General features: G+C 46.4%; 1 protein-coding gene across 1 annotated transcript in view; it reads right to left on the reverse strand.

The window, feature by feature from the left end:
- Window positions 1-17,736, reverse strand: part of DTX4 (deltex E3 ubiquitin ligase 4) — a 59,789-nt gene that overhangs the window by 31,701 nt on the left and 10,352 nt on the right. The window contains exons 2-3 of the mRNA XM_029575756.1: window positions 9,725-10,370; window positions 6,262-6,323 (exon numbers count right to left, since the gene is read on the reverse strand). Of these exons, the coding sequence (XP_029431616.1) occupies window positions 6,262-6,323; window positions 9,725-10,370 (708 nt within the window). The remainder of the gene's footprint in view (window positions 1-6,261; window positions 6,324-9,724; window positions 10,371-17,736) is intronic.

Raw genomic sequence — 17,736 nt, forward strand, 5'->3', positions numbered from 1 at the left:
TCAGATCATTCCTAACATTCTATTTGCCTTTTTGACGACCACCATACACTGAACAGAGGATTTCAACGTATTGTGCTCAAGGACTCCAAGGTCCTATTCCAGATCCCAGCATTATGCACCTGTAGCTGGGATTATTTTTCCCCACATCCATCACTTTAAGCGTTTCCATATTACATTTCATTGCCCAGTCTCCTAATCTTACAGAATCCTTTTGTAGTTCCTCATAATTCATCTTCATATCTGATCACCTCACTTGTCATTCCCTTTTACAGATCATTGATGAATATGTTAAACTGATCCCTGTGGCACTCCACTACAGTATGCAGATTTTATCTGAAGAGATTTTAACAACATTATTATTCAGTTCTCTGGATAGTGTGTTACTTTTTAGGAGCCATCTCTGCTTATTGTACAATGATTAACAATAACTTTTCAAGTAAAGTGATGTCTGAGTTTTCACGTTACATGTTTGCTAATACAGCATATTTCATTGTAATGTCCTGTATTATTTTATTGTATTTTTGTATTTTATTGTATTTTTGTATTATTTTACTTGTAAGTCGCCTAAAAACATGGATTACATGGCATTAACATTTTAATAAATTAAAAAATAATTACCTTTCTTCATTTGGATAACTGACCATTTAGCCCTACCCGATGCCTGATTTTTAAGCAGTTACCAATCTACATTACGACGTTGCCTCCTATTCCATGATTCTTAGCTTTCCTGAGGAGTTTCTAATCGGAGACTGTCAAATAACTTCTGAAAGTTCAAATACACTATATCAAATGACAAGGCCACATGTAGATCTACTTTATCTATAAGTTTATTTACGCTTTCAAAAACATTTAAGAGATTGGTAAGGAAAGGCTTTCCTTTGCTAAAACCATTTTGACTCTTACCCATTAATCTGTCTATATGACCAGTGATTTTGTTTTTAATTATAACTTCTACTATTTTGCCTGGAATTGATGTAAGACTCACTGGTCTATAGTTTCTCTGGAGTATTTTTTTTTTTTTTTAAATGGGTGCGACGGGCCCAGATTCAAGATGGCTGAACTAGCAAGACGCGCTTGAGGCCGTTTCCACCGGGTATACGAATTGCCTAAAATGCCACCCTCTGGTAGGAAGCAAAGGGCCAGAGAGCGAGAAGTTCTGCCCAACACGCATGCCCATGTGCGACGGGGAGTTGGGTTGTTGGAGAGCCTGTTTCTCTATGCGCCATTCCCTTCCTAATCCACCTAACATTCTATTTGCTTTTCTGACTGCTGCTGCACACTGAGACAAGGAATCCTTTTCCTGAGAAATGATGCTTTATATGGAATCCAGCATTGCGTACCGATAGTTTGAATTATTTTCTCTGTGAAGGGATTTATAGCTCAGATCAGATGAATGAGGAGGTGGTGAGATTTAGAAGCATCAGTGAGGAATAATTCTTGAATTGTTTAAGATGGAAGATTCCAGCAGAGGGAGAAGGAGGAACTGTACTTAAAGAAAACAGCTGGACACACATTACTAAAGGCACTAGAATGCTTACCTCGACCTCACCTTCACAAGCTGAAAAGTCAGCATGCAGCCTTGAAGTGGAAAAAATAACTCACAAGGAAAAGGAACCTAAGGTCATGTGCCCAGAAAATGCAGAATCAGCAACCATTGTGTCTAGGAAGTGAGCGGTTTCCAGGTTTTCCTATGAAAGAAAGGCTTCTGAGTACCTAAGTGAAAATCATTACTTTTTAAATTATCTGGGGCCAAGTATAAAAATTTGTTTATATTTGGATTATCATGTTTCTTTTTTGAAGGGAGATACTTTAAGAAAAAGTGTAGATTCTAGCTGGTTTGTTTTTTTTGGATTAAAAAAAAAAAAAAAAAAAAGCCCATTTCCCTCCACTCCTTGAGACACTAAACAAAACTACTTTGGCAGGTACAAATGCCACCCCCAGTGGATGTAAACACAGGCGGACAGGCCTTCTGGATTTAAATGTACTAAAACTGTTACGATATATCCTGATGGTACCAGTACCCTCGGCCCAAAATATGGAATTGTTCAGACTGTTCTTGTAATAATTCTATAGCCCAGTGATTCCCAAAACGTTCTTCTATCAGGACAGACCTGAGCGATGCTGCTCACATGCATGACATACTGAACACATGACCATCATGGGAGTAAATATAAGCATATACTCTGCATCCACACAACAACCCACGCTGTTACAGATCCCTGCACAGAAACTACATGCCATAGTTCCCTCTAAGCTGAGCGTGTGAGCGATTGCTCCTACATTTTAGAGCATTGCTCACAAGTTTTACATAGAAACATAGAAATGACTGCGGAAGAAGACCAAACGGCCCATCCAGTCTGCCCAGCAAGCTATGCACTCCTCAATTTCTTTTTCTTCTCTCTCTCCCATACTTGTTACTCTTGGCTTCCAGTACCCTCTAGTTCTATTTCCCCTCCACCCCACCATCAATGCAGAGAGCAGCGCCGGAACTGCATCCAAGTGAATATCCAGCTCAATTAGGGGTAGTAACCGCCGCAACAAGCAGGCCACACCCCCGCCCCTGTCCACCCAGACCATGCGATCCACATACAGATCCTCCCTTCCCCATTTCCCCTGCCGTTGAAGCAGAGAGCCACGCGTTGAAAGAGAAGCATCAGACTCTCTCCCCTGCCATTGAAGCAGAGAGCTACGCTGGACATGCATTGAAAGTAAAGTATCGGCCCAGCTTCACCTCGCTTCCATGTGAATACAAATTTTTATTTTTTTTTAATTTTTCTTCCACATTACCTCTTGCTGTTGAAGCCCAGAGCAATGATGGAGTCTCATCAACCTTGTGTATGTACACTGAACAAGGATATTATCTCCAGGTAGTAGCCCCCATTTCCGCGAGCCACATTAACAATCAACAAATACTGAACAAGCCTAATAATTGGCAATACCTATAGTCTATGACCTCACCGGTAATTTTCATACTCTTACCCACCCCTGGTTTTTTTTTTTTTTGGAGATGGCAGCCCTCCATCCTTCTGCTCTGTGAAGGTGGTATACCATTGGCATCCCGCTCCGTGAAGGTGGAACTCCAACCACTGGCCACCGGCATCCCGCTCCATGAATGCCTCTGTGGCTACTGCCGCTCCGTGCAGTGTTCTGCCGCCTCCTTCCACCCTTGGCCTTGCGGGCCCTGGTTATTGATCCCTGCGTCTGCTACTTTTCGTGGCTGTGACAACTCCCCCACTCCCACAACAAAACCTTTAATTAGGGCTTCAAGGGCTGCTGCTTCTCCCTTTTACTGCACCAGGTCTGAGGCGATCTCTAGCTCAGCCTTTCTGCGCACTTTGGTGGCAGCTTTGGCAGCAGCTGCTTCCTGTTGTTCTTCTATTCTGAGCCCTTCTATCTTGAGGGCTGCTGCTTGTTCAGCATTCTGTATTCTCGTCCTCTAGACTTGATGGATCCACAGTGTTTATCCCATGCCCCTTTGAAGTCCTTCACAGTTTTTGTCTTCACCACTTCCTCCGGAAGGGCATTCCAGGCATCCACCACTCTCTCCGTGAAGAAATACTTCCTGACATTGGTTCTTAGTCTTCCTCCCTGGAGCCTCAGCTCGTGACATCTGGTTCTGCTGATTTTTTTCTGATGGAAAAGGTTTGTCGTTGTCTTTGGATCGTTAAAGCCTTTCAAGTATCTGAAAGTCTGAATCATATCACCCCTGTACATATTTAGATTCTTCAATCTCTCCTCGTATGTCATTTGATGAAGACCCTCCACCTTTCTGGTCGCCCTTCTCTGTACCGCTTCCATCTTGTCTCTGTCTCTTTGTAGATATGGTCTCCAGAACTGAACACAGTACTCCAGGTGAGGCCTCACCAAGGACTTGTACAAGGGGATAATCACTTCCCTTTTCTTACGCGATATTCCTCTCTCTATGCAGCCCAGCATTCTTCTGGCTTTTGCTATCACCTTGTCGCATTGTTTCGCAGACTTCATATCATTAGACACTATCACCCCAAGGTCTCTCTCCTGCTCCGTGCACATCAGCCTTTCCCCCCCCCCCCCTATCGAATACAGTTCATTTGGATTTCTACTCCCCATATGCATGACTCTGCACTTCTTGGCATTGAATCTCAACTGCCATATCTTCGACCACTCTTCCAGTTTCCTTAAATCATCTTGTGAAGCGGGACCACCACCGCTCTTCTCCAATCTCTCGGCACCACTCCCGTTTCTAGGGATCTATTGAACAGGTCACACAGCGGACCCACCAACACATCTCTGAGCTCCCTCAGTATCCTTGGATGAATCTCATCAGGCCCCATGGCTTTGTCCACTTTCAGATTCTTTAGCTCTTCCCATACATTTTCTACTGTAAAAGGATTTTCATCTACTCCACTCCCCTCCAGTTTCTTGTTGTGTAGAGATGGCCTTCTCCAGGGTCTTCTTTAGTGAACACAGAACTGAAGTATTCGTTTAATATTTCTGCCATTTCTTCGTCTCTCTCCACACATTGATCATTTCCACCTTTCAATTTCACTATACCACTTTGAACTTCTCTTTTTGCTGATGTATCTGAAAAATGTTTTGTCACCATTCTTTATCTCCTTGGCAATCCTCTCTTCCGCTTGACTTTTTGCCGACTTGATTCATTTCTTCGTCTCCCTCAGTTGAATCAAATATTCTTCTTTGTGCTCCTCCCTTTGGGATCTTTTATATTTCTTGCATGCTGTTCTTTTAGCCTTAATTTTGTCAGCCACCTCCTTTGAGAACCAGATAGAAATGTAAAGAAAAGAAAAATGAAACCTAACATATAGAGTAGTTGCCTTGGTAATTGCTCCTTTTAGATTGGTCCACTGTTGATCCACATCTCTCTCGTTCTCCCAGCCTTTTAGTTCTTCCTCTAGGTACTTCCCCATTTCCTCAAAGTCCGTGTTTTTGAACTGTAAAACTTGGGTCTTTGTGCTTCTTTTCTGTATTCTTTTAGTGATATTAAACCATACCGTTTGATGATCACTGATGCTGAGGTGGGCGCCCACCTGGACATCAGAAACATTATCTCCATTAGAGAGCACTAAGTCGAGTATAGTCCCTTCTCTAGTGGGTTTCCATTACCATTTGTTTGAACAAAGCTACTTGCATGGCATCCACTATCGCTCTACTATTTTTAGATTCTGCAGATGGGATTTTCCAGTCTACATCTGGCATATTAAAGTCACCAACGATCACTTCTCCCTTCTTTCCTATCTTATGGATGTCTTCAACCAGATCTCTGTCCAGTTCTTCGGTTTGGTTTGGAGGCCTGTAAACCACTCCAATATAAACGGATGCTCCGTCATCTTTTTTTAGGTCGACCCATAGTGCTTCTTCATTGCCCCAACTTCCTTGCAGCTCAGATGCTTGGATATTGTTTCTGACATAAAGAGCCACACCTCCCCCTTTTCTATCCACTCTGTCCTTTCTTAACAAGTTATAACATGATTGCTCACATACATTTTTCTTTGTGCTATGGACAGAAATGAACACTAATGCTGGCGCTCAAATTGTTGGTTTAAAAAATTGTTGCTCATGAGAAAAAAATAATTTGTACACATCTAGTCACTCCTTGGAGGAAGCATTGCTACACGCTAGCAGAATACCTCACCTCATTTTGTATTTGGTGAGTCTGTTTTCTACATGTGTGACTGGCCTTGAGTCAGGAGGCATTCCTTGATTTCTAATGGCTTTTGCTAATTTAGGATAACTTTTTGAATATCTGAATTTCTCAGCTCAACACGGCTGTTTTACACTCTCTCAGGATAACCTTTAGTTTAAGGTTATTGTTTTTTGCTAGCATCATGTCCCCTACATCATAATTGCTCTCTTTAAGATATATTTATTATTATAGTTGTCTAAGAAACCCTCTTTCATACTCCGATATTATATACTTATATATCCCTTGTATATTGTTTCATAGAGCTTGTTACGTAGACCTTGTTACATAGACCTTTGTATATTGTTTCCTAGAGCTTTTAATTTCACATATACCTCTTGTATATTTGTTTTCCACTTTACTTTTACTGTTCGATGTAAGGGCTATGCCCACAAGTTATTAGTTGTATGTAAACCGATACGATGTGCAAACGGCTATCGGTATATAAGAAACTCCAAATAAATAAATAAACAAACTTCACGTTTCTACCATTTACCAGCGCTCTAAGTACTTCACAGATTCTTACTCTCTGTATTAGAGACAATGAAAACCCTCCTGCCCTCTCCCAGAAGATCCCTCACCAGCCAGGGCAGGATTTACAGGACTGGATCCATTCACATTCTTTACAGGCACAGTGGGAACTCTAAGAGAGAAAAGTGAAAAATAAAAAAAAGTTAGAAACTGGGTTGGAAACTGTAGGAAATAGTTAAAATGGTTAAGCTCCTCTTTGTATAAAGGATGTCAGGGTAAAATATAATGGTGACTCAAGCATTTACAAATTGTGGAACTCAGAAGACAGTGCATGGTACAAAGATAAGAACAAATGTTTCATTTCCTCTATGTGATTAATCCCAAAAGTGTCTTCACCCTTTTCATCTTTAATTAAAAGGGCTTATTTTAACATTTTAGCTTGGTAAGAAAGTGTATTTAAATCTTGCAAGTCTCTTGCTCTTGGTGGTATTTGTGATTTTTTTGTCAGTGCTGTATAGTATATAAGATATAGAAAAAGATTGTTCTCAGCTTTACTCTCACTTTCCATCCATCCATTCATACTGAAGCCTCGGAGGCCTGGTTACAAATTTATGACAAGCATCATTACTGTCCCTGATACACATGTATTTCATACATTTTGCTTGCTTCTCAACTAAAGAATATTAGGGATGGGCATTCTTTGAAAATGAATAAGGAATTTGAACAGAATAAGATTTGTTTTAGGTTGTTGAAAATACGGTAAATGGCCAGGGCCCCAAAAAAATAAATCAATGAAATATTTTTTGTTTGCATTCATTTTCGTTAATGGCCATAGTACAAGCAAAACCTCCGGGTTTTTTTTTCCTTCTCAAGGCAACTTCTTTCCTAAAAGACAGATTTTTCAAAGCCTCCATCAATAACAACTCATCTGAAGCCATCCCCCTCGAAACAGGAGTGCCACAAGGGTCGGCCCTCTCAGCCACACTCTTTAATATTTATCTACTACCGCTCTGCCAACTCCTATCTAGCCTAGGCGTTACTTACTACATGTATGCAGATGACATACAACTCCTCATTCCGATTACCTCCACCATTGAAGATGCAATGATACTAGCAGCTTCTCACCTTGATTCAATCAGAAATATGCTCAACCTACTAAAATTATGTCTAAACATGAGCAAAACTGAATGCATACTAATTGAAAGAAAAAAAACTCAAGTTCAAACCCCCCCCATCTTTTCAAATAGACAACATCTGCATACAACTCAAAGACAACGTAAAAGACCTTGGTATATGGATTGACAGCGAGCTAAACTACAAAAAACATCTCTCAACAAAAACTAAAGAAGGCTTCCATAAACTCCAAATACTTAAACATCTAAAACCAATGCTCCACCACCAAGATTTCAGAACTGTCTTACAATCTTTTATTCTCACTAGCATGGACTATTGCAACTCACTCCTGATAGGTCTACCCAAAACGGCTTTAAAAACACTTCAACTACTACAAAATGCCGCTGCTAGAGTCCTATCTGGCAAAAAAGAAATCAGACCACATAACCCCCGTACTCAACAGCCTCCACTGGCTACCGGTAGAAAAAAGAATTGAATTCAAAACGCTAACAATATTACACAACGCAATATACAATGCAGATAGCACGGCCCTTGACAATGTCATACATATTCGCAATGCACAACGTACAACAGAAAGCAAATTACAGCTAGAGATACCATCTATCCCATTAGCCAAGTTATCCACAACAAGAAACAGAGCCATATCCGTCGCTGGTCCGAAACTATGGAACTCACTACCAGAACACCTGAGCTCACAAAGCAACATTAAATCCTTCAAAAAGGAATTCAAAACATGGATTTTCAGTCAGACTCTCAAGGATGGTATTGGTTAATTTCAAATAAAACACCCACTATATAAACGGTTCCGGACCAAAATGCCAATCCCAAGACGTTGACACAGAACGAGTTAAACTAATGTATTAGGGAATGTTTATTGATTCTCCCCCAGAACTGTTCACCCCTTGCTCATGTTTTGATTATAGATATAGCCTGTTATAAATGTTGCTATCGACTGTAATAATTAGTTTTTCTCAGGTTCAAACACTTAATTGTAATAGGTTGTTATGCACGTTTCAATCTCTGTTATATGTAATAGGTTGTTGTACATGTAAACCAGGGTGAAGGCAGCTAGCTATACCTCGGTATAAAATAAACTCTTAAATAAATAAACCGGCAACTAATGATTTCACTTGACCCTAGACTAACTGGAGCAGAGGGTGGGAAGGGACAAGAAAGAAGCTAGAAATCAGGTCTGGATCAGTCTGCTCAGTTGACCTGGAGTGAGTTGGGAACCCTATAGTTAACAGGTGGCGCAGTCCTTTAACGTGTCCTAGGCTATATACTCCCTTCACAGGCCGATGATTTCAGCCGGCATGATGTTCACACGAATGTCTGTATAAAAACGTTAATAAATAAATATATATTTTCCCTTCTGTTGCAATACTACAAACACCACCTGATCTCTGGATTTCCCTCCCTGCTCCACCATTAAGGATCCTCTAACTTATGCATTTGACATACAATAGAAGAATTGGAGGTTTACTTTATTTAGATCTATTTGCTATTTGGAGGACAAATCTTTCCCACTCTCCAGTCTTTTGACTTAATACAGAAGCCCAAGCCCTTACACAAAGAGAGACAAGAGGATGCCGTCGCTGCCATGGGGACATTACAATGGCATCCTCAATGGCTGCTATGGTGACCGACTGCTAGCCCTCAGCATGTCAGCCAGCAGGAGAAAAGGCAAACTGCCTCAAAAATAGGCTCCTTTCTACTGGTGGGGAGTCTTCAGCAAACCTTTTATTCCACAGAGAATAGAGGGAGGAGGAGGGGGGGGGGGTCATTTCTCTCCCTTTGCTCCTTCATGAGAAAATTTAATTTGGGGTCACTTCAGAGGGCAAGAAAAGGACTTTGAGCCGTTCCTTTATCCCTGCAGCAAAGGAAGAAACGAGAATAAAGGGAGAGAGCAGAGGAGAGGGAGCAGCAGAGGGGGATGTGTGCAGCAGCTCCTGTCGCTTTCTGAGACGGCGAGTGCATTTATACAGAGACCTTCCCGACTGTAAGACATCCCTGTCCTGACCCAGACCTCTCAGCAGTGAAATCCATCCCTCACAGCGTCTGAATTACTTCATTGCAATACGTACAGACCATCCAATTTCATCTCAAACACTGCATTTTATGAACAGACTTACAGCAGCCCATATATTTTATCTCTCTCTCTCTCTCTCTCTCTCTCTCTCTCTCTATATATATATATATATATATATATATATATATATTTCTACAGTGTTTAGCTCACACAAGTTTACTCAGTGTAATCCACCACAAAAAGCATACACTGCACTGAGGTGCCAGTTTAAACAAGCATGCATCACATCAGTAACACAGAAAATAAGCTTTGGGGAATAGTCGAGGGAGAAAGGAGATGGAGATGGCTCTGGATGGGGGAAACAGAAATGGATATGGTGCCTGGACCCCCGGGGGTAGGGATACACTCACCCAGCAGCGATGAGCACTCTGGACTGTGCCATGGCAATGCGCTGAAGGTGCCTGCGGCTCTTCTCGCTCTTAGCTTCCCATGGAGTGACCGCTGTCAGGGTCAGCCTTCTGGTCGTCTGTTTCCTGCTCACTTGTGTTGCCAGAGTCTGCATTGGGCTCCTGATAGTCTGTGCAGATGGGGCTTTGATATCAACAATAGACCGGTGTCTGGGATGAGTGGGAGTGGATCCAGTGGTGGAGACAGCGCTGCCCTTCAAACTCTTCACGAGAAGGCACTGCGGGCAGGCGCACGACTGTTTTGGGGCTGCTTTGCTAGGCAGGCCTGGGCTGGCTAACCATGACTGCAACTTAGGGAACGAGCCTGTTAACAGTGGGTATGCCAGGTCCAGCCGCCAACGCAGGCGGCGCTTTCGCTGGGTCTGGCAGTTGACTTGCACCATGGTGGTAAAGTCGATGATATAGCAGAAGCCAACAGGGGTGAGATCTATCCAGGACTGCTGTCTCTCAAAGGCCTGCTGGATGGCAACTGCGATCTCCATGTCATACGGTGTCCACATACCACCATCAGCCTCCCATTCCCACACCACGCCCCTCCCAGGTGCTGAGAATGGGTGGTAGTAACTGCGCTGCACGGGGCGAATCGTACCTGCCAAGGAGAGGAAAAGCCATCAACAACAACACAGGCAGAAACCAAAGTCTGGGGCTTCTGCTCCACCACGTCCTTATGCTTTCATCTCATCAGCCTTCTAAGCCACATGACATCTGAAAGGTTTCGTATGGCAGTGAAAACTCATGTAGTACGGCATCTTATTTTTATTAAAACATCTCAGTCTGCAAATTCCATACCTTCTGTGATTACATTACAGTATCACCGCAAACACAGACTTCAGTGTTCTCCAGAACTCTACAATCAGTGCAACAAATACTGTAAGTAAGGGTCTTGGGGAAATGTCGGGGCTCACTTAGCCAGGTCTGTCTAGCAGGTTATTCAGGGGAGCCAAGAGGCCAGACATCTGGGCGAGGGCCACACTAGGCCTGGCAGCAACTCAGATCATTCTAAACTTTTGTGCTTCGATATGGGAAGGAAGTGGAGCATCTACACATTGGCCTGGATGAGGATAACAGGCCTGTCCCACAGGAGACAGATTTTTACAAGCAAGCGCTTTAGGACTGCCAGCTGGTGGAGCAGCAATAACTGGGCAGACAGGATGGTCTGCTTGCTCTGCAGTACATTTTATCAGAAGCATCCTGGGCTCTGATCTCCTTCAGCTTGCTTTATTATCCCTGATTTAGCCTCAGAAGGTCCTATGTCTTCTTATTCCCCTTGCTTTGTATACCTCTCTTCTTTACCCTCTGTTACAGCAACAACTCCTGGTCTCTCTCAGTCGCTGCCATGCACAAGAAGTTCGGGGCTATTATTCAACCCTTGTTTGCCTAGGAATGCACAGTTTGAGAATCTCCGAGACCTCTAGTTACAGTAGGTGCAACACTAAGAAAGGGATGAGAATATTGCCAGTATTCACAGGAAGGATCTGCATGCCAAGCTGCTCTCGCGGGTTTTCACTCTGTCCCACAGCGCCAATGCCATTCGTGACATGGGACCCCCAGCAGAGACTGCTCTCAGACTCGATAAGAGCTGTGCCTACTTCACTAGCCTGGAAGGAAGAGATACCATTTATTTATTTGGATTCAGCTCAAGGCGAGGTACCTACAGTACCTGAATGCATTTCTCTGTCCCCAGAGCGCTTACAAACTGTAATAATCTGCACCGACCAGCACTGCTGTTTTACAGCAGGTTTTTCAGAACCTCAGTTTGTAACACGGGTTTTAGCATGGGAAAAACAGAATAAAATGTCACGCCAGCATTAGCACGTCTATATGCAAATTGCAGGGTAATGAGCTCTTTAGGCAAGGAGGCATGCTAACGGACACACGCCATAGTGCTGGTTATTAAATTAAATTCCTGAGTCAGAGCAGGGAAACCCACCCCTTCTATTCACCCAAAAATACAGACGCTGAGGCTGAACAGCAAACTCCCTCCCACCCAAGCACAGGTTAGGGCCCCTTAAATTTCCTCCTGACTCTCCCCAACCACTTCAGCATTGGAAAGGAGGGTGAGTGAGTGGTAAACGCCCTCCCCCCCCACCTATTCAAAGAGTTTCCTCCCTCCTGCCCACCTACATAAGGAAGCAGTACCTGTGGTCAGGGTAGCAAAGGTCCCTCCCAGCCCGTGCGGTCTCACCTGTACTTGAGAATTAATATTCATTTATTCACCTCACCACTGGCTACTGATTGGTCCTTTTGCTGTCAGCTCCCTCTCTGCCCATATTCAGTCTTACCCAGCTAAATCAGCCCTGCTGAATCAAGTCTAAAGTTAAGTGGCTAAACTTCCCGGGCTCCCTTTTAGATAGCGGGATACATTCAGAGACAGAGCCACACAGCTGAATATCCTAAGGTTTCCAGCCAGCCCTGCTCCTCGGCCTGCCCCTTATGCATGGAGCTAGATAAACTTCCCGGGCTCCCTTTTAGATAGCGGGGTACATTCAGAGAGAGAGAGAGAGCCGCACAGCTGAATATCCTAAGGTTTCCAGCCAGCCCTGCTCCTCATGCATGCAGCTGGATAAACTTCCCGGGCTCCCTTTTAGATAGCGGGGTACATTCAGAGACAGAGCCGCACAGCTGAATATCCTAAGGTTTCCAGCCAGCCCTGCTCTTCTTCCTGCCCCTCATGCATGGAGCTAGATAAACTTCCCGGGCTCCCTTTTAGATAGCGGGGTACATTCAGAGAGAGAGAGAGAGCCGCACAGCTGAATATCCTAAGGTTTCCAGCCAGCCCTGCTCCTCATGCATGGAGCTGGATAAACTTCCCGGGCTCCCTTTTAGATAGCGGGGTACATTCAGAGACAGAGCCGCAGAGCTGAATATCCTAAGGTTTCCAGCCAGCCCTGCTCTTCTTCCTGCCCCTCATGCATGGAGCTAGATAAACTTCCCGGGCTCCCTTTTAGATAGCGGGGTACATTCAGAGAGAGAGAGCGAGCCGCACAGCTGAATATCCTAAGGTTTCCAGCCAGCCCTGCTCCTCATGCATGGAGCTGGATAAACTTCCCGGGCTCCCTTTTAGATAGCGGGGTACATTCAGAGACAGAGCCGCACAGCTGAATATCCTAAGGTTTCCAGCCAGCCCTGCCCCTCATGCATGGAGCTGGATAAACTTCCCGGGCTCCCTTTTAGATAGCGGGGTACATTCAGAGACAGAGCCGCACAGCTGAATATCCTAAGGTTTCCAGCCAGCCCTGCTCTTCCTCCTGCCCCTCGTGCATGGAGCTAGATAAACTTCCCGGGCTCCCTTTTAGATAGCGGGGTACATTCAGAGACAGAGCCGCACAGCTGAATATCCTAAGGTTTCCAGCCAGCCCTGCTCTTCCTCCTGCCCCTCGTGCATGGAGCTGGATAAACTTCCCGGGCTCCCTTTTAGATAGCGGGGTACATTCAGAGACAGAGCCGCAGAGCTGAATATCCTAAGGTTTCCAGCCAGCCCTGCCCCTCATGCATGGAGCTGGATAAACTTCCCGGGCTCCCTTATAGATAGCGGGGTACATTCAGAGACAGAGCCGCACAGCTGAATATCCTAAGGTTTCCAGCCAGCCCTGTTCCTCATGCATGGAGCTGGATAAACTTCTCTGGCTCCCTTTTAGATAGCAGGGTACATTCAGAGACAGTGCCGCACAGCTGAATATCCTAAGGTTTCCAGCCAGCCCTGCTCCTCATGCATGGAGCTGGATAAACTTCTCTGGCTCCCTTTTAGATAGCGGGGTACATTCAGAGACAGAGCCACACAGCTGAATATCCTAAGGTTTCCAGCCAGCCCTGCTCCTCATGCATGGAGCTGGATAAACTTCTCTGGCTCCCTTTTAGATAGCGGGGTACATTCAGAGACAGAGCCACACAGCTGAATATCCTAAGGTTTCCAGCCAGCCCTGCTCCTCATGCATGGAGCTGGATAAACTTCCCGGGCTCCCTTTTAGATAGCGGGGTACATTCAGAGAGAGAGAGACAGAGCCGCACAGCAGAACATCCTAAGGTTTCCAGCCAGCCCTGCTCCTCATGCATGGAGCTGGATAAACTTCCCGGGCTCCCTTTTAGATAGCGGGGTACATTCAGAGAGAGAGAGACAGAGCCGCACAGCTGAACATCCTAAGGTTTCCAGCCAGCCCTGCTCCTCATGCATGGAGCTGGATAAACTTCCCGGGCTCCCTTTTAGATAGCGGGGTACATTCAGAGACAGAGCCGCACAGCTGAATATCCTAAGGTTTCCAGCCAGCCCTGCTCCTCGGCCTGCCCCTCATGCATGGAGCTAGATAAACTTCCCGGGCTCCCTTTTAGATAGCGGGGTACATTCAGAGAGAGAGAGAGAGCCGCACAGCTGAATATCCTAAGGTTTCCAGCCAGCCCTGCTCCTCATGCATGGAGCTGGATAAACTTCTCTGGCTCCCTTTTAGATAGCGGGGTACATTCAGAGACAGAGCCACACAGCTGAATATCCTAAGGTTTCCAACCAGCCCTGCCCCTCATGCATGGAGCTGGATAAACTTCCCGGGCTCCCTTTTAGATAGCAGGGTACATTCAGAGACAGAGCTGCACAGCTGAATATCCTAAGGTTTCCAGCCAGCCCTGCTCCTCGGCCTCCCCCCATATGCATGGAGCTAGATAAACTTCCCGGGCTCCCTTTTAGATAGCGGGGTACATTCAGAGACAGAGCCGCACAGCTGAATATCCTAAGGTTTCCAGCCAGCCCTGCTCTTCTTCCTGCCCCTCATGCATGGAGCTAGATAAACTTCCCGGGCTCCCTTTTAGATAGCGGGGTACATTCAGAGAGAGAGAGAGAGCCGCACAGCTGAATATCCTAAGGTTTCCAGCCAGCCCTGCTCCTCATGCATGGAGCTGGATAAACTTCCCGGGCTCCCTTTTAGATAGCGGGGTACATTCAGAGACAGAGCCGCACAGCTGAATATCCTAAGGTTTCCAGCCAGCCCTGCTCTTCCTCCTGCCCCTCGTGCATGGAGCTAGATAAACTTCCCGGGCTCCCTTTTAGATAGCGGGGTACATTCAGAGACAGAGCCGCACAGCTGAATATCCTAAGGTTTCCAGCCAGCCCTGCTCTTCCTCCTGCCCCTCGTGCATGGAGCTGGATAAACTTCCCGGGCTCCCTTTTAGATAGCGGGGTACATTCAGAGACAGAGCCGCAGAGCTGAATATCCTAAGGTTTCCAGCCAGCCCTGCCCCTCATGCATGGAGCTGGATAAACTTCCCGGGCTCCCTTATAGATAGCGGGGTACATTCAGAGACAGAGCCGCACAGCTGAATATCCTAAGGTTTCCAGCCAGCCCTGCTCCTCATGCATGGAGCTGGATAAACTTCTCTGGCTCCCTTTTAGATAGCAGGGTACATTCAGAGACAGTGCCGCACAGCTGAATATCCTAAGGTTTCCAGCCAGCCCTGCTCCTCATGCATGGAGCTGGATAAACTTCTCTGGCTCCCTTTTAGATAGCGGGGTACATTCAGAGACAGAGCCACACAGCTGAATATCCTAAGGTTTCCAGCCAGCCCTGCTCCTCATGCATGGAGCTGGATAAACTTCTCTGGCTCCCTTTTAGATAGCGGGGTACATTCAGAGACAGAGCCGCACAGCTGAATATCCTAAGGTTTCCAGCCAGCCCTGCCCCTCATGCATGGAGCTGGATAAACTTCCCGGGCTCCCTTTTAGATAGCGGGGTACATTCAGAGACAGAGCCGCACAGCTGAATATCCTAAGGTTTCCAGCCAGCCCTGCTCTTCCTCCTGCCCCTCGTGCATGGAGCTAGATAAACTTCTCTGGCTCCCTTTTAGATAGCAGGGTACATTCAGAGACAGAGCCGCAGAGCTGAATATCCTAAGGTTTCCAGCCAGCCCTGCTCTTCCTCCTGCTCCTCGTGCATGGAGCTAGATAAACTTCCCGGGCTCCCTTTTAGATAGCGGGGTACATTCAGAGACAGAGCCGCACAGCTGAATATCCTAAGGTTTCCAACCAGCCCTGCCCCTCATGCATGGAGCTGGATAAACTTCCCGGGCTCCCTTTTAGATAGCAGGGTACATTCAGAGATAGAGCTGCACAGCTGAATATCCTAAGGTTTCCAGCCAGCCCTGCTCTTCCTCCTGCCCCTCGTGCATGGAGCTGGATAAACTTCCCGGGCTCCCTTTTAGATAGCGGGGTACATTCAGAGACAGAGCCGCAGAGCTGAATATCCTAAGGTTTCCAGCCAGCCCTGCCCCTCATGCATGGAGCTGGATAAACTTCCCGGGCTCCCTTTTAGATAGCGGGGTACATTCAGAGACAGAGCCGCACAGCTGAATATCCTAAGGTTTCCAGCCAGCCCTGCTCTTCCTCCTGCCCCTCGTGCATGGAGCTAGATAAACTTCTCTGGCTCCCTTTTAGATAGCAGGGTACATTCAGAGACAGAGCCGCAGAGCTGAATATCCTAAGGTTTCCAGCCAGCCCTGCTCTTCCTCCTGCTCCTCGTGCATGGAGCTAGATAAACTTCCCGGGCTCCCTTTTAGATAGCGGGGTACATTCAGAGACAGAGCCGCACAGCTGAATATCCTAAGGTTTCCAACCAGCCCTGCCCCTCATGCATGGAGCTGGATAAACTTCCCGGGCTCCCTTTTAGATAGCAGGGTACATTCAGAGACAGAGCTGCACAGCTGAATATCCTAAGGTTTCCAGCCAGCCCTGCTCCTCGGCCTGCCCCTCATGCATGGAGCTAGATAAACTTCCCGGGCTCCCTTTTAGATAGCGGGGTACATTCAGAGACAGAGCCGCACAGCTGAATATCCTAAGGTTTCCAGCCAGCCCTGCTCTTCCTCCTGCCCCTCGTGCATGGAGCTGGATAAACTTCCCGGGCTCCCTTTTAGATAGCGGGGTACATTCAGAGACAGAGCCGCAGAGCTGAATATCCTAAGGTTTCCAGCCAGCCCTGCCCCTCATGCATGGAGCTGGATAAACTTCCCGGGCTCCCTTATAGATAGCGGGGTACATTCAGAGACAGAGCCGCACAGCTGAATATCCTAAGGTTTCCAGCCAGCCCTGCCCCTCAGGCATGGAGCTGGATAAACTTCCCGGGCTCCCTTTTAGATAGCGGGGTATATTCAGAGACAGAGCCGCAGAGCTGAATATCCTAAGGTTTCCAGCCAGCCCTGCTCCTCATGCATGGAGCTGGATAAACTTCTCTGGCTCCCTTTTAGATAGCAGGGTACATTCAGAGACAGTGCCGCACAGCTGAATATCCTAAGGTTTCCAGCCAGCCCTGCTCCTCATGCATGGAGCTGGATAAACTTCCCGGGCTCCCTTTTAGATAGCGGGGTACATTCAGAGAGAGAGAGACAGAGCCGCACAGCAGAACATCCTAAGGTTTCCAGCCAGCCCTGCTCCTCATGCATGGAGCTGGATAAACTTCCCGGGCTCCCTTTTAGATAGCGGGGTACATTCAGAGAGAGAGAGACAGAGCCGCACAGCTGAACATCCTAAGGTTTCCAGCCAGCCCTGCTCCTCATGCATGGAGCTGGATAAACTTCCCGGGCTCCCTTTTAGATAGCGGGGTACATTCAGAGACAGAGCCGCACAGCTGAATATCCTAAGGTTTCCAGCCAGCCCTGCTCTTCCTCCTGCCCCTCGTGCATGGAGCTGGATAAACTTCCCGGGCTCCCTTTTAGATAGCGGGGTACATTCAGAGACAGAGCCGCAGAGCTGAATATCCTAAGGTTTCCAGCCAGCCCTGCTCCTCGTGCATGGAGCTGGATAACCTTCCCGGGCTCCCTTTTAGATAGCGGGGTACATTCAGAGACAGAGCCGCACAGCTGAATATCCTAAGGTTTCCAGCCAGCCCTGCTCCTCGGCCTGCCCCTCATGCATGGAGCTAGATAAACTTCCCGGGCTCCCTTTTAGATAGCGGGGTACATTCAGAGACAGAGCCGCACAG

This window comes from Rhinatrema bivittatum, chromosome 13 (assembly GCF_901001135.1).
Source record: "Rhinatrema bivittatum chromosome 13, aRhiBiv1.1, whole genome shotgun sequence".
In the NCBI taxonomy this organism is placed as follows: Eukaryota; Metazoa; Chordata; class Amphibia; order Gymnophiona; family Rhinatrematidae; genus Rhinatrema; species Rhinatrema bivittatum.